Source organism: Rana temporaria, chromosome 10 (assembly GCF_905171775.1).
Source record: "Rana temporaria chromosome 10, aRanTem1.1, whole genome shotgun sequence".
Classification (NCBI taxonomy): Eukaryota; Metazoa; Chordata; class Amphibia; order Anura; family Ranidae; genus Rana; species Rana temporaria.
This window is the reverse complement of record NC_053498.1, coordinates 20,809,821-20,837,596: the sequence shown is the minus strand read 5'-3', so window position 1 is coordinate 20,837,596 and position 27,776 is coordinate 20,809,821. Positions and strand designations below refer to the sequence as shown.

The window sequence follows — 27,776 nt, the reverse complement described above, 5'->3', positions numbered from 1 at the left end:
CGCCACCATATAGCAGGCGGAACGGACAGGTTTCCAGCGCACAACTGTTTCCTGGACTTGCTTTAAAACAGTCCGCTGGAAACCTGTCCCCCCGACATGTACGGTCGTCTGTACAGACCTACTGTACATGTCCGGCCGCCCGCCATCCCTCGCATGCGTCGAATGACTTTGACGCATGCGTGGAAGCATTTTAAAGGCAGGCTGCCCACGTCGCCGCGTCATCGCGGACACGCCCCGCGTATTGTTTACGCGCGGACCTCTGTTCGATGGTGTGTACAGCCATCGAACAGAAGTCCCCGGGCAGTCCCCGGGCAGACATGTCCGATGAAAACGGACCGGTTTCATCGGACATGTCTGCTCGTGAGTACAAGGCCTAAATGTAATGCATTCCTGGTATTTAATTCCCCTTTAAGACCCTCCTACTGTTTGCGAAATCTGACCACACCCACTATTTGATGTGATTTGGAGGGTGTGTGTAGGGGTTGGGGTTTTGGGCGTGTCGTGGTTGAGTTCCAGCACCTATTGTTTGAGAAACAAAAACCCTGTCCATGGCAAAGGTTTACTTTAACTCAATGACAGCTTGGGCTTATAAGGCAATGAAAATAAATATTTAGCAAAAACAATGGAACTGGGTTATCTCACAGCGAACTTAATGATGCATACTGAAATCTCATTTGGTTTTATGGGTTACAGCCATTTGCATTTCATCATTGGACTTTTGAACTGTCTGGTTTAAGAAGCCAGCTAGTCATACTAGCTAATCATGCCATACTCAATCCATACTCCATGCTTGCTGGTCTGTTTCCCAGTCGGAGGCAGTAGATCCTGATAGATATTCCAGAATTTGTAGTAACCAGATATAATATTTAATTCTGTAGTCAAGCTTCATATAATTGGAGCCTATATTTAGCCTTACATTTAACCGCCATGGAGCAGCACTTAGAAGAGCCACAGATGAATGGAAGATGTGATTTTACTTGCCCATTGGAAGGGTCTCTTCATTCCGGATAGGTATCCTTAGGGGCCCATATATCCTACATAGAGGCATGGCTGGAACCTCCTCTACTATCAGACCAGGACACTGGTCATGGGCAGGTAGGAAGCTACCTATACACCGTGAATATGTTTTTGTACTTGGGCTCCCACTTGCACATTGGCCATGTCGTTGAGCTTGTCCACCACTGAATGTTGGCTACTGTAGATTTTCTTTTATTGGAATAAAGTTGTTTCTGGACCTCGTAGAAGTGGTGCGCCACTTCAGTTTCCATTCTTCGGACAGCAGTGACTGCTGGCTGTATACATGGAAATCCATCTCTTAGATACAGACTTTGAGGAGAAGGTTCTAGCAGTCTACTTAAATTAGGCAGTTCTCGGGGTTCTGATGCACCTGGCATCCTGGTGAAAACAACACTGGTGCTGCGTTTAAGAGGAAGGGGCCCATCACAAGCCCATCGCAAGAAGCCTTTTTGTGTCTATGTCCAGCTTGCCTGCAGCATCCAGCAATATAAATAATAAAGTCTTTTTGTACAAGCGCATGGTAGCAAGCAATGCTAGTGTCCTATAAAAGCAGATATTACGCATATAAAGACAGCTAGAATACTGTAGTCTGTATTTCTATAGGCAGTGCTGCTAGGGGTGATGACATCACTGGATTTATTTCTGCTGAAGTCGTTACAAAAACTTCCCGCGCAGCACATGATTTCCGATATTTTGGTTTGTTGCGGTGACGGGTCAGTGGGCTGTGCCAGGTCAGTGGAAGAGCAGAAAGCTACTGTACAGCATCCTTTCATAATAGTCCGCCGTTGATCATCTGGAGGATACAGGAAAGAGGTGTTATTTTTAAATCACAGGTCTGTTGTTTTTTGTAAAAAAAATTATGACTGTGAGTCCTCCCTCCTCCTTTAGTTAAAGTGGAGGTTCACCCAAAAACTTAATTTTTAACATTAGATTGAGGCTCATTTTGTCTAGGGGAATTGGGTGTTTTTTTTTAAATCGAAGCCGTACTTACCGTTTACTTACCGGGTATGGGCTGCGGGACTGGGTGTTCCTATTTGATTGACAGGCTTCCGACGGTCGCATACATCGCGTCACGATTTTCCGAAAGTAGCCGAACGTCGGTGCGCAGGCGCCTTATAGAGCCGCACCGACGTTCGGCTTCTTTCGGCTACTCGTGACGCGATGGATGCGACCGTCGGAAGCCTGTCAATCAAATAGGAACGCCCAGTCCCGAAGACCATACCCGGAAGCGGCGGAGAAGATCTATCTCTAAAACGGTAAGTACTGCTTCGATTTAAAAAAAAACACCCGATTCCCCTAGACAAAATGAGCCTCAATCTAATGTTAAAAATTGTTTTTCGTGTGAACTCCCGCTTTAATCCTTTGTAATATATCCTTTTAGGATTTGGCTCCTAACCTCCTACTCTACTGACAATTATAGGAGTTCACACTTAATGGACCTCCTCTTTGCTTCTTCTCTACTAACCCCAAGGTGACGAACTTTGGCTTCTTGTGCTAGGTTCCTCCTCATGACAAACAGCTATAGCTGACGCAGCTCATGATCTTTACTGTGTTTTAAAATCTATAGGGTCAGTTTTTATAGCTCAACTGGCCCCTGATATGCATTGTTTTTTCAGTTTGAGCTATTGGCAACTGTGTTGTGTCTTCTTTTTTTTATATTGAATGCTCTAGATATTGGCAGAACACGCTTTGTGTGCCTTTTGCTCTGTACCTGTTCTGTATAAAAGTTAAATAAAAAAATAATATAAAAAAAAAGAGCATATAACACATGCATGCAGATGTGAATGAGCCCAAATAGCACAATAATGGGGACTCATTGACTTTTATACTCTTGAGCCTTAATGACACAGGAATGGGAATTCTTCGACTTTTATACTTTTGAGACTTAATGACACAGGAATGGGAATTCTTCAACTTTTATACTCTTGAGCCTTATTGACACAGGAATGGGAATTCTTCGACTTTTATACTCTTGAGCCTTAATGACACAGGAATGGGAATTCTTCGACTTTTATACTCTTGAGCCTTATTGACACAGGAATGGGAATTCTTCGACTTTTATACTCTTGAGCCTTAATGACACAAGAATGGGAATTCTTCGACTTTTATACTTTTGAGCCTTAATGACACAGGAATGGGAATTCTTCGACTTTTATACTCTTGAGCCTTATTGACACAGGAATGGGAATTCTTCGACTTTTCAGATTTTTTTTACACAGGGTTTACAAGCACCATGCACTTTTGAAAGATCTTTGAATAATTTGAATATACAGTATGTAAATTAGCACATATTTATTTGCTTACACTTGAATTGGTATTTAGTAATAGTGGTATTTAATAATAGCTATTTGATAATGGTATTTAATAATAGGTATTTAGTGACTTGAGTTAATCAGTTTTATTGATGGGTCTCCAGACCAACGGGAGTTGACTCAAGATGAAAACTACATACAAATTTACAATCAAAGGTATGACTTCTTCCCTCTCCCAGCTCTCTTCAGAGGGTTCCAAAATAGTTTTAATCAGAGAGAGACAGTCTGAAAGTTAACAGCTTCTGCCGTTCTCCCTCCTTATAAACCAAACCTTAGAAATCCAGGTGGTGCACCATGAATGAAATGTTTAAAAAAGGTTTTATACATATGATAAAGAAAAACAGAACTAAAGTTACAATGTATAAAGGTAGATTTTTTTTTAAATTAAATTGCTTTGCAAGAGGGTGTAGCTAAAATATGCATTTGAAAGGGGTTTGTTGATTGTAAGTACTATGGTGAAAAAATAAATATATCTGTAATTACCGAAGACCTCCATGCATCGGAGAAGCGTGCCTCTGCAAGTCACCGGCTTCTGATTTTCCTTTGCGCATTCGTTGTTCCCATTGTCCTTACAGCCATAGCACTTAATTCCATTGTCATTAGTTAACATGGGAACTGTGGAGAGACAGACAATATACTTATACCTCAGAGAACACGTCTTGCAGTGTTTCTAAACACAAGAACAAAATGTAATATATTGCAGCTGATCAGTATTTAGATGTAGCGACAGCATTAGCTTTGTAGGCTTTGCTAATTCTCTATTAAAGCGGGAGTTCACCCGAATTTTTTTTTTAACATTAGATTGATGCTCATTTTGTCAAGAAGAATCAGGTGTTTTTTTTTAAATCAAAGCAGTACTTACCGTTTTAGAGATAGATCTTCTCCGCCGCTTCCGGGTATGGTCTTCGGGAGAGGGCGTTCCTATTTGATTTACAGGCTTCCGACAGGCTTCCGACGGTCGCATACATCGCGTCACGAGTAGCCGAAAGAAGCCGAACGTCGGTGCGGCTCTATACGGCGCCTGCGCACCGACGTTCGGCTACTTTCGGAAAATCGTGACGCGTTGTATGCGACCGGTGGAAGCCTGTCAGAAGCCTGTCAATCAAATAGGAACGCCCAGTCCCGCAGCCCATACCCGGAAGCGGCGGAGAAGATCGCTCTCTAAAACGGTAAGTACTGCTTCGATTTTAAAAAAACTACCCGATTCCCCTTGAGAAAATGAGCCTCAATCTAATGTTAAAAATTAAGTTTTCGGGTGAACTCCCGCTTTAATGCAGAAAAATGTCTGTTGATCCTACCAAAAATTTAGGATCCCTGTAATTTCCTGTGCACTGAACTTAAATCTTGATCAAATTTATCAGGCTTCCAAACTATCTACTGTGAACTACCACATGCCTCCCTATGTAATGGAGGTGGGGGGAGGTATTTGCAGACTAGTCAGGACAGCAGCCTAGGGTGACAATGCTGCTCCTCCATAGATTACTGAACAGTTGTGGCAGTGCAGTGTATCATGACAGAAACTTCTTTTGCATGTGTGTATGTATTGCCCAAATTTTATTTTAAGTTCTGATTAGGGTACAGAATAGTTAAAACTCCCATCGGGTTATTTTTTGCTGTTTGTGCAATGTTGGGGAGATTTCTTCTACTGTCCTGTTCTGGAGACACAACAGGAAGTGATAGAAAATCTCCCCATGATGGGGGAAATTACCCTTTTAGAAGGCTGTACCCAGAACAAGTTTCTCTATTGGAAGAATTCCCCTCACTGCCTGTTTTGGGAACAAAATATTGAATTTCCTATTGCATTCTGTGTCGGTGACGATGCTCACTAGGACACACGGAAAGAGTGAATTACCCTACAAGGAACACAGACAGAAATAGGAAACTTTACAGGGGTCAAAGCCCCTTTCAAAACTGAAATAAATAGTTTTAATAACCGTATATACTCGAGTATAAGCCGACCCGAATATAAGCCGAGGCACCTAATTTTACCACAAAAAATGGGAAAACTTATTCACTTGAGTATAAGCCTAGGGTGTCCATCTGCACGTCTCACTTTGCCTCACTGTGTCCAAGTGCATGCCTCACTGTGCCCATGACTCAATGTGCCCATGACTAAACTGACATTTAACATGGGAGTCTATGGTGTCACCTAGACAACAAACTTTGCACACTTGTAGAGGAGAAATGGGGCTACATGTGTGCCAAGTTCCGGGTCCAGGGGACCTACGACTGGCCGGTACCTGGTCCCCAAAGTCACCGGAGAAATTACCGCTTAACATGGGAGTCTATGGAAGGGGTGCCCGGCTTTGAAAAATCGTTGCTCCCCAGCCAACAATTTTTGCACACTTGTAGAGGAAGAGTGGGGCTACATGGGGTCCAGGGGACCTACAACCGGCCGGTACCCGGTGCCCAAAGTCCGGGAGATCAGGCGCAAAATGCGACTCGAGTTTAAGCCTCGCGGGGCATTTTCAGCACCAAAGAAAATTGCTGAAAAACTTGGCTTATACTCGAGTATATACGGTACATATTTAAAAAAAATGTTAAGTATTAGGTAGGCCAGAAAAATGCAGGCAACTAAATAAAAAAAAAAATAAAGACAAAGAAAGTGCATTTAAGGATAAGTTTATATTTGTAATTAGAAATATGAATGCAGCTAGTCATACCTCTTTGAATCAACACATATCAAATTTATAATCTCCACCCCATTCAACAATCCATACAGAGCTGATATGAAGTGTTTGTGAACCCTGATACAAAAACTTTAATAGACTGCGAGTTACTAATCCTCAAATTAGTTGGACACATTAATTATTTTCACGCTTTTTTTCCCTTTATTTCCACCTGAAAGCAACACTCATTTATTCTACTGTATCTATGGAGGGAGCCATGGTTGTCATCCAGCCTGGACTTTAGCATGTCTGCCGTTGTTCATCTACATTACATGTGGGATCAGGGACTAGTGATTTACAGAAGAAAGATGAAAGATAGCCTGGCGACATATGGAATAGGCAGCATGTGGTGAGAGCTCCGCAACCCTACTAATGCTGCACATATCTTCGTATGCCAGTTCAACTCCAGATTTACCAATTTACATGTCAGCAGATCAAACATCCCCTCCAAGCACGCTGTGGTGGCAGATGCCAGCAAAGCATCCTCAGGAGGTGGTGAAAGCTCCTCCTGTGTGGAGCAGCAAATATTTTCTTGCTATACATATATGTTTATTATGATCTGTAACAAATTGTTGTATATGTTGATATTTGTTTTTTTGTATTTCTTTGTAGCCAACATATGCCTAAGGCCCCTTTCACAAGGGGCGGGTCAGTAATGATCCGCCCCGTGCAGCTCCGCTTGCTCTGCGGGGATCGCTCCGTTTATCCCAGCTGAGCTGGGGGGATCGGATGAACACGGACCGTATCGGAGCAGGTCGGATGTCAGCGGGCATGTCACCGCTGACATCCGTGGCTCCATAGAGGAGCACGGAGCGCCCGTACAGGTCCGCAAAAAAAACTGACAGGTGGACCTGAACGGGCCGCCAGTGTGAAAGAGCCCTTACAGCTCCTGAAGAAGCAATATAGCGAAACATGTTGAGCAAACAGGCATTTATATAGCGTTATATAGCTTCATATGCATCATATTGTTCTCTATTGTTGTGTTGTGACAATTTTGTGTTTTTTCTGTCCTTGAAAGTCAACATTGTTTACTCTTTTTAATATTGGAATGAATAAAATATTAAATTTTTTTATTTAAAAAAAAATCTGTGTATATCTGTGGCACCATTAAAATCCCCCTTCCCAGTTCTTCTTCGTAAATTCCTTATTATGGGATGTGGGTGTTGTTGATCTTTTGAACTAGTCAGTAGTGTATTTAGGTTTTGTGCTGCCACAGGCCTGACTAAACTCGTGCACCCCCCAATTTAAATATGACCCACCCCTTCCTGTCAAGGTCACATCCCTTTCTGTTTAAGACCTGCCCTGAAATTTTTGAGTGGGGACACTAGTTCTTAGGACCTTGGGGAGGGGGGGGGGCAATGTATTCCCTTAATTTGCATAGATTTCTTGTCACTTCCTGTTTCATGGGGCAGGAAGTGAAGTGAAGTGAAATCTCTGCAATGGGACAGGGATGGATAAAAATAAACTGACAGGGGCTATAACCCTTCCTTACTCTATCCAAAATGAAAAAACAAAGTGTTGCCTATAGTTCTACTTTAACCACAAATTTCTGATCATTTTATGGAGAGGAGTAAGAAGATATAACCATGCCAATAGTGCAGCAGAAAACATAGCATAGCACAGCGCGGAAGGTTTGTGGTCCAGGATGATAGGACAGTCAAAAATAGAAGCAGCTTGGGTGACACTAACAGTGTAGTGCAAGCCGGTGGGAACTCTTTCCGTGTTGCCCCCCCTGCAAAGTGCTGCCCTAGGCCTGGGCCTTGTTGGCCTAGGCCAGAATACAGCGTTGGAACTAGTATGACTATTTCGAGATTTTCAATTCTTGCCAGAAAGGTTTTTGGCTAGAAAACAGCAAACTAAAGCAGTCACCATATCTAACGACTGGTAAGCACACATATTCTATAAATATACCAGTAAAAGATTGCATGCCTGCATATTACAGGCAGACTTTGGGCTTTCACTGTATACTGTAAACATGGCAATACAAGTATTGGGTGATATTGTACTTACTAGCTTTTTGACCACTGTTACAGAGGTTGCCCGTACAGCATGATAAATAGGTGTATCGCTGATAAGTCCCCGTGCTGTAGGCAAACAGATTTGTGCACACATCTCCTATATTTCCTGAACCACAGCCTTTGGTGTATTTTTGTATTTGAGTGGACCCTGTAATGGATGGAAATAAGGAGTTTATAGAAGAAACAACCACTTGTGAATTTGCATTACATGTGGGAATCATTGTCCTTAGTAAACATAATGATGGTGGAGTTGATGGTTGAAGTTGTACTTGGTTCGTCCAGCAATTGGAGCCTCTATTGCGGCCAATTATATTACTAACGGGACACAAACAATATTCATTGAAAGTAACTCTACAGAAAGCTGCCAAAGAAGGCAGAGTTAGAGACCCTGCTGCAAGAGATGGTCCGAGACTAAGGGCATGCTACAAGAGATGGTTGAAGACTATGGGAATGCTTCAAGAGATGGTCAGAGACTATGGATATGCTATAGAGATGGGCAGAGACTATGGGCATGCTACAAGAGATGGTCATGAACTATGGGCATGCTACAAGAGATGGTCAGAGGCTATGTTACTGGTTCAAGAGATGGTAAAAGACTATAGGTATGCTACAAGAGATGGTCAGAGGCTATGTTCCTGCTTCAAGAGATGGTAAAAGACTATAGGTATGCTGCAAGAGATGGTAAGAGACTATGGGCATGCTACATGAGATGGTTGGAAACTATGGGTATGTTTCAAGAAATGGTAAAAAACTATGAGCATTATACAATAAATAGTCAAAGGCTAAGGGCATGCTACAAGAGATGATCAGAGACTATGGACATGCTTCAAGGGATGGTTACAGATTAAAGGCATGCTACAAGAAAGATTGTCAGAGGCTATGGCCATGTTTCAAGAAATGGTAAGAGACTATGGGCATGCTACAAGAGATGGTCAGAGACTTTGAAAATGCTTCAAGGAAATGGTCAGAGACCATGAGTCTTCTTCAAGAGATTGTCAGACTATGAAAATGCTTCAAGAGATGGTCAGAGACTATGGGTATGCTACATGAGATGTCAGAGACTATGGGTGTGCTTCAAGAGATGTCAGAGACTATTAGTATGTTACAAGAGATGGCCAAAGTTTATGGGTATGCTACAAGAGATGGTCAGACACTATGGGAATGCTACATGAGATGTCAGAGACTATGGGTATGGTTTAAGAGATGGTCAAAGTTTATGGGTATGCTTTAAGAGATGTCAGAGACTATGGGTATGCTTCAAGAGATGTCAGAGACTATGGGTATGTTTCAAGAGATGGTAAAAGTTTATGCCAAAGTTTATGCCCCAGTTGAAGTCTGTGAAGACGAAACCGGTCGGGTTTACTGGACTCAAAGCATTTCCACTGCGCATTTGGACCTGTTCACTCTTTGCTGTGGGTTTTCTGGTATTATTTTGTGGAATTTTATTTTCCGGGACTTTTTTATGTGTACCCATTGGTACTCCCTGTTTGGATACCTGTATAGTGCAATATTTTTGATTTTTGTGATTTTAAATTAAAACTTTTTTACACTATGAGGAGGTGTTCCCCCTTCTTTTCTCCTTTTCTCCTCTGATCGGACATTTTTGGAGCATTACCCCTACACCATCTCATTGGAAATCTCTGTGGCTATCCCTACCAGCCCATTTTTGGACTTCACTTGGAACAACAACACTAGGATTCATATCCACGACGGTGTTCAAGGAGGGCGTTCGGCCCATACAAGCATTTAGGACCCACCCACCGTACGGTGATCGATCATTTGTTTACAAGGTAGGTCACCAGGTCTTTCCTTATACAATTGTTTTGCTTGGGACAGGCATGCAGAATATGATGACCTCTGTGCATAGCCAATTTGTACACACATACAAGGGCCAATTTAGATAAAAGCCAATTAACATACCAGCGTGTCTTTGGAGCATGGGATGAAACCCATGAAAGCACAGGGAGAACATGCAAACTGTATACGGATAGTGTCCTGACTGAGATTTCAACAAAGGACCCCAGATAGATGGGATCAAATAGAAAGATAGATTGGGATACAGTATATGGATAGGTGAAAGATAGATAGATATGGATACATTGATAGACAGATATTTCGATGACAAGTCTTCTCACCGTTAGTTTCCATTGTGATGACATCCACACAGTTGTTATTTACTTCGTCACAAAACAAGGACTGCCTATTGGGGCAGGTGATGGTGGTGGAGGTAGTGATGGAGTTATTACAAACATTACATTGCAAGCGGTTTGAATACACCTTGGAGGCTGTTGGGATAAAACAGATCACATTGTCATTGCCTATTTTTTCAGGCATACTGTATATCAAAGTTCACAGTGGGTGCTACAGTGGTTTGAAAGTCATATGTAGTGCTAACCTATTTCTGCACCACCCACACTGTCCTGCCACCTAAATGGATGCCAAACAATGTGTAATTAATAGACATGTGCATTCGTTTTCGTGCGAATGCATATTCGTTCGAATTTCTGGAATTTTGCACAGAATCCGAAAACCGAAAGATCCGATATAAACAAATGCTTTATTTTCGTTTTCGTTGCGACAACAGTTCGATATACAGGGTGGGCCATTTATATGGATACACCTTAATAAAATGGGAATGGTTGGTGATATTAACTTCCTGTTTGTGGCACATTAGTATATGTAAGGGGGAAACTTTTCAAGATGGGTGGTGACCATGGTGGCCATTTTGAATTTTGAATCCAACTTTTGTTTTTGGTGTATCCATATAAATGGCCCACCCTGTAGATGGGAGATTATACATGACGCTGACAATGGCAATCTGTTTCTATCAAACCTGTGGTCGAATGTGCCTAACCTAACTCTATTAGTCCAAGATTATTCTACATAGAGAGAAAAGATTCGACATTATAAAGACAATAGCAAAAAAGGTCGAATGTGCCTAACCTAACTCTATTATTTCAAGATTCTTCAACATAGAGAGAAAAGATTTGACATGAAGATTCCACAAAGCAGTCACCACGTGGCTATAGAAGAATTCTAATGTTGGTTGACTAGTAATAATAATTAATAAATATAATTATTACTAGTGTCATACAACATTAGAATTCTACTATAGCTTGTAGGCAGAACATTCGACCGGAAATGTACGATCGTAGCGTCGTACAGTTTAGCTGCTCCGTCGAATCTTCTTAGAACATTCAACAGACACCATAAGCCTTCAATGACAGATTCAACCTTAATTGATTTGGATTTTTTGGCATGGCGTGCCCCCTACAGATAATCTCCCATCCACAGAAACAGTAGTATAATCCGGGTATGCGTTGTTCTCTGAACAATGCAGAATAAGACAGGAGTCTTTAAATTTTTATGGTCCATGATTTCAAGCCATGTGGCTTCCTTTGTCTAGTTGAAGATGACACCATCAAGCAGTCACTGGTAACCCCCACAACCAGTTATGGCAGCTGTCTTCAAGTACCAAGTACTGCAGATAGTTCGATTAGGTGAGAGAACAATGTTGGAGCCACCATTTGCAGCTAACAGCATGTACAGAAGAATCTCTACTACCACTGTATTCAGGTAGCACCCGTAGATGCCTGAATATAATGTCATTGCCAAACAGTGACTATATCTGATGGTATGCACTCACTGAGCAATCTTTTTCCACCTAGCTCAGATACATTTTTAATTGACTTTTATGGTGCCGGGTGGTGCTTGTAATGTCACTCATGGCTTGAATTTCAGTTCAGCAACTCTTCCTACCCACCTTCCTGTCCAAGCACCTTGAGTCACTTTGATTGGATAGACCAGCTATTTTCTTCCAGGGTTCTGCGAAACCTTAGGGTTCCTCAAGAAGTTGCTAGGAGTTTATTGAGCTGTGGCAGATCAATCTACCATCTGATGGTGCCTGTATGGTTCCAGGTCAAACCCAATTTGGCAGAGCCAGCCTGCTTCTTGGCCTTTTGGCAAAGATCAAGTGTAGTATCTGTTCTTATCAGTGTCCAGTAGGGGTGCTCTTCTGGCCTTCTGGTAGGAATGACTGGCTGTATAGTATCTCTGCTGACATGATAGTGGCTTTGAAGGCTAGTACTGGCTGGAAAATAAATTAGGGGGAAGCGGGGTATGAGAGTAATTGCCCCAGGAAGACTGACAGGGCCCAGTGCCTAATGATTTGAATGGGTCTACCTTGTCTGGTCATGGGCTGGTAAGGCATAGAGTCCATATCTGTGCCTCCCAGGGGTGCGTTTAGTAACACTTGAGTGTGGGACCCCACTGTGTGAACAGGCACATGAAATGAAAGCACTAAAAAATGTATCTGCACCGCGCCTCTATGGACTAGGCCTTTTGGCTAAGTCCAGGGACATTTTTGTTACTGGGCCTCAGGGCCTAGCCACTATGTATTTATTAATATATTTTCCTCCTTCACGTTTGTCACTTTTTGTACTTTTGTGTCTTTTTCACTGGATGGAGGGTGTGGGTCCTCGGGCCTAACCTGAACTCTAGGGGGAGGAACTGTGGCCATCTGGTACCTTCAGTACCCCTCACCTAGTATTCATTGGTCAGCTTAGGCTGATAATGAGGAGAGGGGGCTGCCAGGCTTTTTGGCCAAGTGGACTATGTCCGAACCTTGTCTTTATCAGGAACCTTGCACCCCAGGTGTTCAGGGTAAAGTCCTACCCCTTCGGGGGCAGCACAAATGCAAACCCTTAGGCCGGGTACACACGGACAAACATGTATGGTGAAAGCGGTCCGTCGGACCGTTTCCACCATACATGTCTGCCAGAGGGCTTCTGTACGATGGTTGTACACACCATCGTACAGAAGTCCGCGCGTAAACAATACGCGGGGCGTGTCCGCGGTGTCGCCGCGTCGATGACGCGGTGTCGCCGCGACAATGACGCGGCGACGTGGGCGGCCCGCCTTTAAAATGCTTCCACGCATGCGTCGAAGTCATTCGACGCATGCGAGGGACGGCGGGCGCCTGGACATGTACGGTAGGTCTGTACTGACGACCGTACATGTCCGAGCGGGCTGAATTCCAGCGGACTGTTTTAAAACAAGTCCAGGAATATTTGTCTGCTGGGAAAAGGCCCGGCGGGCAAATGTTTGCTGGAATTCGGCCCGCTCGCGCCCACACACGACCAAACATGTCTGCTGAAACTGGCCTGCGGGCCAGTTTCAGCAGACATGTTTGCTCGTGAGTATGGGGCCTTAGGTGCACATTTTGTGTGTGTTTCACATGCATTTTTTGTTCACCTACGGGTTTTTGTTTTTGTGCACCACTGCGGAATAAAAAAAAGAAAAAAGCCAGCTGCATGAACCCAACAATATTTTTACCTGTCTTTAAGGGGGGGATTCTTTCTACTAGCCCCCATTAAAATCGATTTTTGGCATGGGGTCCCTGAGCTCTGAAAATTATTTTAAGGGTTACATCGGGGTAAAAAGGTTGAGAAAGGCTTGGGTTGGTTAGGCTAAACTTCAGGTGCAAAATGTAGCCCTTGAATTGGGGAATGTTAAACCCTTATGCTGCGTACACACAACCGTTTTTTATGATGAGAAAAATGAAATTTTTTAAATTGTTCGGGAAAAACGGTCGTGTGTATGCTCCAGAGCATTTTTCTCGACGAGAAAAATGGCAATTTTTTTTTTAGAACCTGCTCTATTTTTTCTCGTCGTTTTTCACGTCGTGAAAAACGGTTGTTTGTACGCTTTAACGAGGGCGAAAAAACGTGCATGCTCAGAAGCAAGGTATGAGACAGGGAAATTAGCAAAAGCATCCCAAAGTGTGGCGCCATTCGATTGGAACTTCCCCTTTATAGTGCCGTTGTACATGTACTGTACGTCACCGCGCTTTGCTCGAGCATTTTTTGGAATCACGACAAATCACGTCAAGAAAAACTTTGTTTTTTTTATGACATGAATAACGGTCGTGTGTACACGGCATTAGGCATAGAGTGAAACCAGAATCAGAGGGACACAGAGGCCCAGATTCAAGAAGCACTTGCGCCCGCGCAACCATAGTTGCGCGGCGCAAGTGCTTACTTGCTCCGGTGTAACGAGTGCTCCTGATTCAGGAACCTCGTTACACCGAATGCAGCCTAGGATGTGACAAACATAAGCCTCCTTATGCCTTCACATCCCAGGCTGCATTCTTGCGTTGGCCGCTAGGGGGCGCGGCCTTTGTGATCGGCGTGTAGTATGCAAATTGCATACTACCACCGATTCACAAAAGTTGCGCGGGCCCTGCGTACGCAAGGTACGGAGTTTCCGTACGGCGCCTTTAGCATAAGGTTGCTCCTGCTAATAGCAGGCGCAGCCAATGCTAAAGTATAGCTGCGCCTCCCGCTCGCGACGTTTAAATTTCACGTCGTTTACGTAAGTGAACCGTGAATGGCGCTGGACGCCATTCACGTTCACTTACAAGCAAATGACGTCCTTGCGACGTCATTTGCCGCAATGCACGTCGGGAAAGTTTCCCGACGGAGCATGCGTTGTTCGCTCGGCGCGGGAGCGCGCCTAATTTAAATGATTCCCGCCCCCGGCGGGATCATTTACATTAGGCAGCCTTGCGCCCGGCTGCTTAGCATATTGCCCGCGCAATTTACGGAGCAGCTGCTCCGTGAATCGCGGGCAAAGCGCAATATTTGCGTGGGCGCAGAGAAAAAAATTTGCTCTTTGCCCACGCAAATATTGCGCGATTCTACTTGAATCTGGGCCAGAAACTGTAAGTTGCAGGGGTTTTATAATTTACATTCAAAACAATTAACAAAGGGACACTTTGGTGCCTCCAGTACTTACTTACCTGAGAATCGGTTGATGTTGCAGTAGTCAGTCTCACAGCAGCTTGCTGTCATGTAGATCGATGTGGTTCCTGTATCAATGATGGAGGATTGGTTGCACAACTGTGTCGTAGAGCACCCTTTCATGACTGTATTGCTGCTATCTGAGGATGAAGAGGACAACATATTGCAAATCATGAGTGGAACATTGGATTTGTGATCATTTTTGTTTCTTTATAAATAAAAAACACACTATGTGCTTTTTTGTGGTACAAGTGAATTTGATGATTGGCATGGAAGAGAGGTGACTGTGGATCTTAAAACTTTTCTAAGTTCCCTGGGAGACCGGACATCTTGGCTGCAGGAGGAAAGATTACAGCGTAAACCCAAAAGCACTTTGTGACCTTCTTGTAACAAACAGGTCATTTATATGTGGTGAGTGAGCATTTTTCAGCACTAGGTGGTCACCTTTGCGTGGTTGGTGTGGAGGAAAGAAGACCCTGATCACACTATAATAGGATTCATTGGTGTGGGGACAGGGCCGGCCTTAGTTGTTCAGGCGCCCTGTGCAAGCTAATCCTGTGGTGCCCTGTGCGAGCTAATCCTGTGGCGCCCTGTGCGAGCTAATCCTGTGGCACCCCCCCCCCCCCATCTTCACCCCTCGCCCCCTGGTCACCTAAACATACACAAAGGAAAAAAAATATTTGTTTTAATTTAACTTTACATTACACAGCACCCTGCATCTCTGGGCCCCTTTACATTACACAGCACCCTGCACCCCTTTACATTACACAGCACCCTGCGCCTCTGGACCCCTTTACATTACACAGCACCCTGCACCTCTGAACCCCTTTATATTACACAGCACCCTGCATCACTGGACCCCTTTACATTACACAGAACCCTGCAGCTCTGGACCCCCTGCATGTTACACAGACCCCCCTTCAGTGCAGACCCCCCTTCAGTGTATCCACCCCTTGAATGCAGTCCCCCCTGTTCAGTGCATCTATTAATATCTATTAATATCTGTATGTATCTGTAATCTATTAACATTCTCCGAGGAAGTGCGATGCCCTCTAGATAAGGAAAGACAGGTGGATGTGGTGCAAAAAATTTGATACAGTCCCCCACAGATGCTTAATTCACAAACTGAGGACTGTTGGCATGGACCATAGGGTTGTACATGCAGGGCCGGATTAACAATGGGGCTGATGGAGCTGCAGCTCCAGGCCCCTTTCTCAAGATAGGCCCATTTGCCCAAAAAAAAAAGATCGAATTTGGGGGGTTGTAGCTCGATGACCAGAGGTCACAGAAACCCCATATTTGGGGGTAGGCATGGGAAGAGCTACCCCACAACTGGTTAAAATATGGGACGGCTATCATTTATGGTTCCGGAGATACAGGCCTGCTTGCACAGCCTGTCAGAAGCTACATTCAGAGCGGCCAGTATAAATTTAAGCTGACACACTACAGCAGACTGATAGGATCACAGGGCTTATAATAATTATTTGTATATTACTCATGGTAATTAACCCCTTGCCACCCAGGCCAATTCTGACACTTCTCTACTACATGTAAAAATCATCATTTGTTTTTTGCTATAAAATGACTCTATGGTGGTCTTTGCACTTTTTATGTTGCAGGGTACAGAGCTGCACGATTCTGGCTAAAATGAGAATTGCAATTTTTTTGCTTAGAAGATAGATCACGATTCTCTCACGATTGTTGCGGCGTAACATCATCTTTCACATTAAAAAAATAAAATAAAAAAAATGGGCTAACTTCACTGTTTTGTTTTTATGGTTTTTATTATTCATTGAAGTGGGAAAATGCAGTGTGACATAACATATTGCAGCAATAGCCATTGTATTCCCTAGAGTCTCTGCTAAAATATATATAATGTTTGGCAGTTCCAAGTAATTTTCTAGCAAATAATATTGCTTTCTAACTTAAGAAACAAGTGTTGGACTTTAAGTGGTTAAATTTAGTTACAATGTTAGTTAGTTACAATGTTTCATTTTGTTTACAAACTTCGCAGACTGCCCAGATTTGTTCTTTACACACAGAAGTGTATCCCTTTGATCTAAGAAGGAAGCGTTAGTTACAATGTTTCCTGTTAAAAACTTGGCAGACTGCCCAGATATTTTCTTTTGACAGCTGAAAGTCTCTCCACTTGTTATATGAAAGAATCAGCAAACTCTGCATTGAAGATTGTCAGAGGGGTTGAATCGAGATCACGATTTTTTTAACGATTAATTGTGCAGCTCTAGCACGGTATTTGCGCAGCAATTTTTCAAACACGTTTTTTTGGAAAAAAATGTTTCATTCATTAAAAAAACAGTTAGTTAGTTAAGTTAGCACATTTTTTTTTGGTATCCTAAGCGATGCTTTACATTTTTTTAGGTTACATGTTTAGAGTTACAGAGGAGGTCTAGTACTAGAATTATTGTTCTCGCTCTAACGATCGTGGCGTATGTAACCGTGTGTATCTGGCTCTGATACTACCAGTGCCTACCCAGCCACTGACTAGTATCTCTCCCCAGCCTGTCCCCACACACCCTCTCACCTGCTGACCTGTGGATGGGGGAATCACTCCTGCAGTGTTATTGTGTTCTGCCAGTGCGTACAATGATCAGTGTTGCTTAACCACTACTCAGTCCCTAAATATCCTTCCACTCCTGTACATAGTGCTCACTGTCATACTCTCCACACTCCTCTCCTGTACATAGTGCCCACTGTCATACTCTCCACACTTCTCTCCTATACATAGTACCCACTGTCATACCCTACACACTCCTCTCCTGTACATAGTGCCCACTGTCATACCCTCCACACTCCTCTCCTATACATAGCGCCCACTGTCATACCCTTCACACTCCTCTCCTGTACATAGTGCCTGCTGTCATACACTTCTCTCCTGTACTTAGTGCCCACTGTCGCACCCTCCACACTCCTCTCCTGTACATACTGCTCACTGTCATACCCTCCACACTCCTCTACTATACATAGTGCCCACTGTCATACCCTCCACACTCCTCTCCTATACATAGTGTTCACTGTCATACCCTCCATACTCCTCTCCTATACATAGAGCCCACTATCATACCGTCTACATTCCTCTCCTGTACATACTGCCCACTGTCATACCCTCCACACTCCTCTCCTGTACATACTGCCCCATCATACCCTCCACAATTCTCTCTGGTACGTACTACCCTCTGTCATACCCCCTCACTCTTCCTGTACATACTGCTTATTGTCATACCCTTCACACTCCTCTCCTGTACATAGTGCTTTTTTCCGTACCCTTTGTACTCCTCTCCTGTACATAGTGCCCACTGTTAGACCCTCCACATTCCTCTCCCTCACCTGCACATACTTCCCACTTATATACCATCCATACTCCTCCCCTATGTCGCTTACCCACAAAAACAGTTCTTTAAAATTATACTGAATATCCTCAATGTTACCAGCTCTAGAATGGACACACTTTTGTTAGTTCAACTAAAGGAAATATCAGTTCTCATATTTGTTATGCCCCATTATTAGTACTCATTTAATTTTGTGATTACTACTATGATGTATAGAGGAACATCGGGGATCTCAGCTACTCTAAATATAGCACTTATATAAAAAAGTGGCCGTGAAAATATTTTTTAAATGTTGGCAACTGTGCACTTAGGCACTGCCCAAGGACCACCGCCCACCGGGTCAGTAGGGGGCCCCATGAGAGGCTCCTGGGATCCTGTGATAATAAAGCGATAGTAAACTTTCCTGACATTACTACTTTTTAGAGGCCCTGGGGTAGGTTATGCCACAACGTACAAGTATGCACAGCATATTAGCACATTAGTGTACACTTCAATTTTCAGACTGAGCCCTCCAGTGCTGCGATGAATCAGGCGGGGCCTGGACACTTCCATCTTCACCCGGTCTTCCTTCTGGGTTCTGTGCCTTTGGTCACTTGCCTTGGCTGGGCTGCGTTCATGTCATTCCCACGCATTTATTTATTATTTATTACACCCCATTCACACCTCCGCGACAAAACGCCCGACGCCGGCCGCTCGTGCCGCTGGAGGGGAGAATTCCCATTGCTGTCTATGAGATGGTTCACATCTCATAGACGCCGTACACCTGCGGCATGAAAAAAAGTCCCGGACCCTTTTTTTCAGGCGGCATTGGCGTTCGGCCATACAAAGCAATAGGAAGGATTTGTAAAAAAAAGTTACACTATTCGCGGCAAAATACGCCGCGTACACGGCGTTACTTGTCACGGAGGTGTGAATGCAGCCTAAAAGGCCCCACCAAAATCCTCAGCACCAGGCCCATGATGTTCTTAATCTGGCCCTGTGTACATGAATAAAAAACTGGTTACAGGAGTGCGTCCAGAGAGTCATAATAGATAGCAAATACTCAGATTGGTCTAGAGTGGTAAATGGGGTCCCCCAAGGCCTGGGACCAATTCTGTAAAGTTGGTATAAATGGCTCAATATCAGTGTTTACTGATGACACAAAAAGCTAAGTAGGGAAATAACTTCACAGCAAGATATAGAAATTTTATAAGAGGACCTCAATAAAATAATGGGGTGGGCAACTACATGACAAGTGAGGGTTTTATGGTCAGGGTCCCAAAAGCAGGAGGACTCTAGGATCTAACATCTGCCAGGGCAGGAGAAGGGCTCTAGGACCCAGCACCTCCGCTAGCACATCACATGGGCCTTTATAAGGAAGTCAGCCCTTGGCTGAAGTGCTGTTTGATCTTCAGCTGTTCCCTACGCTACGTTCCTGTGTTTCCTGTGATTCTTGATTATTGACTTGACTTGTTGCAGACCAGTCTCCTGCCTGCCTCCTGACCTTGACCTCGGCTTGTTTAACGTATCTCCTCGGCCTGATACCTGTCTTGTCCTCGGCTCCCATCTGACCTTGGCTGAAGTGCTGTTTGATCTTCAGCTGTTCCCTACGTTCCAGCAAACTCATCTATTGCTCAGTGTGCTCATCCCTAATAATTATCCTATTTATGGAGTGTCTCGTACAGAAGGTAAAGTAAGTGTACATAACAAGGAGGGCGTTACATATATGAGCAATTAGAAAACTATGCTGAGCATGCATTTAGCAAACTGAACAAAAAATGCAATAAATGCAGAATTTCATATAAAAATCATAAGACAAAGGCAGCATTCTTCAAAGCACCCAATCACTTGTCTCCAGTCTGCTATTAGTACAGGGTGGAGAGTCCCAGTCATCACAGATACAATGCAGGAAAGATTTACAGCTTACTGAAATATTAAGTGGTATGTGAAAATCTGCCAAGATCACACCCCAGAGGCGCCTGGAATGTCATCTCATCTTACCTGTCAGTTTCAAATGCTGCTTTATACATTGACATAGCTCCTTAGACCCAATGGGGTTTATTTACTAAAGCTGGACAGTTTCTATGCAGAAGCGATACACCCCATTGGGTCTAAGGAGGTATTTCAATGCACAAAGCAGTGTTGCAACAGTTTGTCCAGACAGTATGGTCTCCTGCTGACTTGGCACCATCCACAGGCAGCATAACTATTCAATATCTGTGCAAACCCTAGTACTAACATTGACTAAGTGAACATGGAATAAACAGGTTGGCCCGGATTCCCATAGCACTTACGCCGACGTATCTTGAGACACGCCGCGTAAGTGTAAATGTGCGCCGTCGTATCTGTGCGCCGTGCCCACAGAACTAGATACGCCTGAAAATAGGCTTCCTACGGCCGACATAAGTTTCCTACGCCGTCGTATCGTGGGCGTATATTTACGCTGGCCGCAAGGGGCGCTCCCATTGATTTACGATTCGAATATGCAAATGAGTGAGATACGCCGATTCACAAACGTACTTGCGCCCGGCGCATTAATATATGCGGTTTACGTATGGCTTACGTCCGGCGTATAGTTATTCCCCATCTATGAGGCGCAGCTCATGCAAAGGTATTTTACGTTGTTTACGTAGTAGTACGTGAATAGAGCTGGGCATAGGTTACGTTCACGTCATAGGCAGTGATTCGACGTATCTTAGGGAGTATTTTTGACGTGATTCTGAGCATGCGCACTGGGATGCGTCCACGGGACGGCGCATGCGCCGTTCGTTCGGCCCATCATTTGCATAGGGTCACGCTTCATTTAAATGGATCACGCCCACTTTCACCTACTTTGAATTAGGCTGGCTTACGCCTACGAATTTACGTTATGCCGGCGCAACGTTGGGAGTATTTGCTTTGTGAATTCCATGCTTGCCTCTCTGCGTTGCGTCAGCGTAAAAGAGATACGCTACGGCGGCATATATATGCGCCGATGTATGTGAATCCGGGCCGTTGTGTTTAGCTAGGAGTGAACTAACTAGCATCGAACAGGCGGGAAAGGCAGAGGAAAATAAGTAAACAAGTTGTAGTGGCTCTGAACCACCACTAGATGTCAGCATACTACAGAACAATAACCTTATGCAGTGCAATATAATACAGAACAAAATACATGTAAGTGGAAGAGAACAACTCTGATAGCTTCTGCTTACTTTACCCAACCAGTACATATACTGCGGCTGATTGGCACCTGCAGGCAAAATCATGTACAGGCCATTGGCTCCTGTTGCTGTGAATCACAGCCAGTGAGTCAATCTCGTTATTTCCCCCGGGGGGGGGATGGGATACAGATAAGGATGTTTATTGTACAATGGTGTGATATAATGTAACATATTGTTGAATAGAAATGTTGAAAAATTAATAAAAATTTTGATAATAAACAGTGAGTCAATCATGAGACGCAGGGAGCGTGCCCGCTTGGGTGCCCCCAGAGCAAGCTGCTTGTACTGGAGGAACCCGGCAGGAGGAAGGAGCCAGGACGTGGAAAACCCCTACATGGAGCAGGTAAGTAATGACATGTTTGCTATTTTAAAAAAAAACAAGACTTTAATATCGCTATAAGTGCAATCACAGCTTAATGCCTTACCTTGTGTCTGGTAGGCAAGGGAGATACAGGTGGTCTCGTAAGCTGGGCATTTTCTTGCAACCATACGGCAGGACGAGCTGGTTCCAACACATTGTAAACACTTCAGGGGGGCCACTGCAAGAAACAATGACAATAGCAATTAGAACAAAAAAACATCATAATTACACTATATTGTCAAAAGTATTAGACACGCACATGAACTTTAATGGCATCCCAGTCTTATAGGTGGATTCAGATAGAGTTAGGCCGGCGTATCAGTAGATACGCCGGCCTAACTCGGAATCTGCGCCAACCTAAGTTTAAGTGTATTCTCAAACTGAGATACACTTAAACCTATCTAAGATACGACGGCTTGCGCCGTCGTATCTTAGGGTGCAATATTTAGGCTGGCCGCTAGGTGGTGCTTCCATTGCGCTCGGCGTAGAATATGTAAATCACTAGATACGCCTATTCACGAACATACGCGCGCTCGTCGCAGTATAATTACGCCGTTTACGTAAGGCATTTTCAGGCGTAAAGTTATTCCATCAAATAGCTGGACTAGTAATGTTAAGTATGGCCGCCGTTCCCGCGTCAAAATTTGAAAATGTTTACGTTGTTTGCGTAAGTCGTCCTTGAATAGGGCTGGACGTAATTTACGACCACGTCGAAACCAATACGTCCTTGCGGCGTACTTTGCCGCAATGTCCACTGGGATATGTACACGGACGGTGCATGCGCCGTTCGGAAAAAAACGTCAATCACGTCAGGTCACCCCCCATTACCATAAAACACGCTCCCTGCGATTACCTGCGGTTATGTGCCGATAGCTGCAGGATTTCGCAGCTGGACGCATCCAGTTCTATTTTTTCTATCCGCACAAAACCACGGGGAACAAAACCGCGGGTAAGCGCAGTGTGTGAATGATGTCATAGGAAAGAATTGTGTGCTTTTAGCTGCGGTAAAATCCGCAGGTAAAAGCACAATTCTATCCGTCCGTGTGAAAGGGGCCCAAGTGGTTAAGGTGGTAATTAAACTCACTTAGTGCCTTATCTGCATTAAATTAGCCTAAGAACCTGTGTAAATCATATGTGTTCGGGTTTAAAGGGATGAGGCGACAACCCTACCATGGAGGTGAGTGGAACACGTGAATCCAATAGATTGGAGGGGCGTCCCAATACTTTTGGCAATATAGTGTATATTTTTTCCTAACCTGCTCCTAGAAAATGAATCAAATAATGCAACATTCTGCGGCAAAAAAAGAATTGCAAACACCAGCACAAATGAAACATGACAGCAGCCAATCAGAATTCAGCTCTTATTTTTCTCAGTACACATAGGAAAAGTGGATGCTGGGATCTGATTGGTTGCAATCGCCAACAGACACTATTTTCCTTTAGCTCAGTTTCAGTATAGAAAGCCCATTGTGTGTGGAGATAATAGAGACATGTGAAGATGCTTACATCCTCTTTTATGCTCCGTCTCACTCCAAATCTCCTTCACACCTTAAAAAATGTCACCAAGGTTGTCACCTTACACGGTCACAGACGGGATTAGTGAGGGGATTAGTGTAGAAAAATACATTTCCTCCTGACATTATTAGATTATATTCTGCAGGTAACTGAAGTCATGATTTGTATCAATGGATCTATTACACTAGTAGTAATAATACAGGGCTCCCAATTTAAAGAGGACCCGTCACAAATGGGTTAATGGAAGAATCTGATGAGAGAGTGTTACAATATTACAATAGTGCGTGGTTACTGAAGATACATTTTTAGCTTTAGCCCCGGTGACTTGTCGGTATGGTTCCTCTATCGGAATGGTTCCTGTAAGGACTGCGCAGGCACAATCCTTGCCGACGGAAATCTCCGAACCTCGGCCGGCATCCAGACTCATTCCTTAACAACTCTGTGGATTGGAGGATGTTAAAAAAAGAGCCAGGAGGCCGAGCGAGCCGAACCGAGCGAAGCGAGGACGTGAGGCCGACTGGTCACTTACCTCAAATTCCACGTCGCCCTGGAGGTTCTGTGATTTCCGTCGGCAAGGATTGCTCTTGCGCAGTCCTTACAGGAACCATCTCGATAGCCGGAACCATATCGTCAGATCACCGGTTCACAGTTGTGCATTTTGCAATGCGATGTCACAGTGTGCATTTGCATGGCAAGTGAAATAAAATGTACAGTGGAACCTCGGTTTAAGAGTAACTTGGTTTGAGAGCGTTTTGATTTGCAAGCAACTTTTTTTTTTTAATTCTGACTCGGTTTGCGAGTGTTGACTCGCAAGACGAGCAGAATTCAAGCTAAATAGGCCTGCAGTGCCTCATTTGGACTGAGGTACGGCGGCGCAGAAGCCGAGCAGAGCCGAAAATAGGCCTGCAGTACCTCATTTGGCCTGAGGTACGAGGGGGCAAAGGAAACGAGCCAAATAGCTAGATTCAGAGAGGGCGTTCTAACTTTGCGGCGGCGTAGCGTATCGTGTTTACACTACGCCGCCGTAAGTTAGCGAGGCAAGTACGTGATTCACAAAGTACTTGCCTGCTAAGTTACGGCGGCTTAGCGTAAATCGGGCGGGCGTAATGGCGCCTAATTCAAATTTAGCTGAGGGGGCGTGTTTTATGTTAATGGGGCTTGACCTGACGTGATTGACGTATTTTACGAACGGCGCATACGCCGTCCGCCTACATATCCCAGTGTGCATTGCGGCAACGTACGCCGCACGGGCCTATTGGTTTCGACGTGGACGTAAATGACGTAAATCCCTATTCACGAACGACTTACGCAAACGACGTAACATTTTCGAATTTCAACGCGGGAACGGCGGCCATACTTTAACATTACTATTCCAGCTATTTGATGGAATATCTTTAGGCCTGATAATGCGTTACGTAAACGGCGTATCTGTACTGCGTCGGCCGGGCGTACGTTCGTGAATAGGCGTATCTAGTGATTTACATATTCTATGCCGACCGCAATGGAAGCGCCACCTAGCGGCCAGCCTAAATATTGCACCGTTGTATCTTAGATAGGTTTAAGTGTATCTCTGTTTGAGAATACACTTAAACTTAGGTCGGCGCAGATTCCGAGTCAGGTCGGCGTATCTACTGATACGCCGACCTAACTCTTACTGAATCTAGCTAAAAGTGTCCTCGGGCCTTTTCGGACGTTTTCGGTGCTCTCTGGTGCCCCCCCACCTCTGGCCGCATTCGGTATTGCATCCCATTGAAGTCAATGTGGAACGGATTATGCTCGTAATCCGAGGTTCAACTGTATTCCTATTGAGGACTGTGACAGAACCCACTGTCACTGTGTGTTTTGGAGGGGGCTGCGGGCTGGCCTCCTACCCACAGACTATGGCCCAGCAGAGAACGGGAGATTTGGAGGGTGTTTGTCGTCTCCCACCACCTGGAGAAGATGCCACCTCCAGACATTTGTGTCCGCGGTCGCCGATTCATCGGAACCGGGTGAACGCGGTATCTGTGGCTGGGCTTGTGGAGTCGTTTCCGGCAACCTAAACCTATTGGCCCGGCTGGGCTAAATATATACTTTTATTCCACAAACAATGTACTTAGCTGATAAAAGCATATACAAGATGGCAGTATTCCCAAAGTAATCACCTGCATCCCATCCCCCCTTTTGTTATTGTGTTAATTATGTTGGGTCATGGCATGTAGACAAAAGGTCTGGAGACACATCAAAGCAGGGGATATGTAAGGAGGGGCTGCCTGCTTATCATAATCCCTTAACCACTTAAGGACCACCTCCTGCACTTATACGCCGGCAGAATGGCACGGCTGGGCACAAGCACGTACCTGTACGTCCTCTTTAAGTGCCCAGCCGTGGGCGCGTGCCCGTGACCCGGTCCGAAGCTCCATGACCGCGGCCGCGGGACCCACAGACCCGATCGCTGCTGGAGTCCCGCGATCGGTCCCCGGAGCTGAAGAACGGGGAGAGATGTGTGTAAACACAGCTTCCCCGTTCTTCACTGTGGCGCCGTCATCGATCGTGTGTTCCCTTATATAGGGAACCACAATCAATGACGTCACACCTACAGCCACACCCCCCTACAGTTAGAAACACAGATGAAGTCACACTTAACCCCTTTAGCGCCCCCTTGTGGTTAACTCCCAAACTGCATTTGTCATTTTCACAGTAAACAATGCATTCTTAATGCATTTTTTGCTGTGAAAATGACAATGGTCCCAAAAATGTGTCAAAATTGTCCGAAGTGTCCGCCATAATGTCGCAGTCACGAAAAAAATCGCTGATCGCCCCCATTAGTAGTAAAAAAATAAAATAAAAATGCAATAAAACTATCCCCTATTTTGTAAACGCTATAAGTTTTGCGCAAACCAATCGATAAACGCTTATTGCGATTTTTTTTTACCAAAAATAGGTAGAGGAATACGTATCGGCCTAAACTGAGGAATTTTTTTTTATTTTTTTTTGTTTTTGGGGAATATTTATTACAGCAAAAAGTAAAAAATATTGCATTTTTTTCAAAATTGTCGCTCTATTTTTGTTTATAGCGCAAAAAATAGAAACCGCAGAGGTGATCAAATACCACCAAAAGAAAGCTCTATTTGTGGGGAAAAAAAGACGCCAATTTTGTTTGGGAGCCACGTTGCACGACCGCGCAATTGGCAGTTAAAGCGTCGCAGTGCCGAATCGCAAAAACTGGCCAGGTCCTTTACCTGCCTAAAGGTCCGGGTCTTAAGTGGTTAATAAACAGTTTATGCTCTGCATGTTTAACCCTCAACACCCGTGCGACTTGCCTCGTGATTGGGGGGTTAAGGGCTGGTTATGGCGAGTCTGCTGCCTGCATGTACGTTTGGAGGACAGGAGACACAGGTCTAGCGGAGGCGCCCAGCCGGGGTATCCGAGATCCGGCACAAGGACGTTCATATATATGCAGGTGATTCGCACTGCGATTTTAGAAAAAAGTCCTGCACCAGTTTGGCCCGGTGCAACTGGATTTTCCAAAGAGAGAGATTAGAGAGCTTTAAAAACTTGCATTGGAAACTCGCATTTCTGAATCACAAGTCCAACGGCACCCCAGAGACGCAATTCCTTCTCAGCGCTGATGTGTAAACCGGGGTTTATGCGGATCAGATGCGACCTGAAAAGCATAGATTTGCTTGTGATATAAAAAAACATTATTTCCAATGAAGACTGTTCACATATATGCGGTGCGAATTTAAAGCTGTTCAAAAAAGGGCCCTATGCCAATTTAGTGCGGTGCGAATTTCAGCTCCATAGACTCCTATGGGACCAGATCGCAGTCCAGTGGTCACATCACTGCAAAAAAAAATATTTGCCTAGATTTTATAGAAAATAAAATTGCAGATGTCACCACTCTTCTCACAAATTAGCACTAAATTCACATGGAAAGCGCACATGCTAAGCAAAATTTGCATTGTGATGTAAAAAAAATAAAAAATCGCAAGGCTGGAATGGGCTACAAGACCATCAGCAAGAAGCTTGGTGAGAAGGAGACAACTGTTGGAGCGATTATTTACAAATGAAAAAAAAAAAAAATACAAATTAAGCATCAATCGCCCTCGGTCTTGAGCTCCATGCAAGATTTCGTCTCATGGGGTGAGGATGATCATGAGAAAACACAATAACACAATACGCCACCATGGATTGAAATCTTGCAACACCCCCGAGGTCCCCCTCCTGAAGAAGTCACATGTACAGGAATGTCTGAAGTTTGCCAATGAACATCTAAATGATTCAGAAAAGGATTAGGAGAAAGTACTGTGGTCAGATGAGACCAAATTGTATCTCTTTGGCATTTATTCTACTCGCTGTGTTTGGAGGAAGACAAATGCTGACTATGACCTTAAGAACACCATCCCTACAGTCAAGCACAGAGAAGGAAACCTGATGCTTTGGGGCTGTATCTCTTCTAAAGGTACAGACCAACTTTGCCGCATTGAGGGGCCAATGGACGGGGCCATGTATTTTAAAATCTTGGATGGGAACCTTCTTTCCTCAGCCAGAACTGAAATGGGTCATTGATGGGTCT

At 44.3% G+C, this 27,776-nt stretch overlaps 1 protein-coding gene and 1 pseudogene across 1 annotated transcript in view; one reads left to right on the top strand and one right to left on the bottom strand.

Annotated features, from left to right (window-relative positions):
- Nucleotides 1-491: 491 nt before the first annotated feature.
- Nucleotides 492-27,776, bottom strand: part of LOC120916400 (urokinase plasminogen activator surface receptor-like) — a 54,750-nt gene continuing 27,465 nt past the window's right edge. Inside the window, exons 2-7 of the mRNA XM_040327355.1 lie at nt 21,768-21,881; nt 14,816-14,956; nt 10,152-10,301; nt 8,009-8,164; nt 3,813-3,944; nt 492-1,810 (exon numbers count right to left, since the gene is read on the bottom strand). Coding sequence (XP_040183289.1) covers nt 1,551-1,810; nt 3,813-3,944; nt 8,009-8,164; nt 10,152-10,301; nt 14,816-14,956; nt 21,768-21,881 — 953 coding nt within the window. The 3' untranslated portion in view covers nt 492-1,550. The remainder of the gene's footprint in view (nt 1,811-3,812; nt 3,945-8,008; nt 8,165-10,151; nt 10,302-14,815; nt 14,957-21,767; nt 21,882-27,776) is intronic.
- Nucleotides 11,960-12,082, top strand: LOC120916606 (annotated as a pseudogene).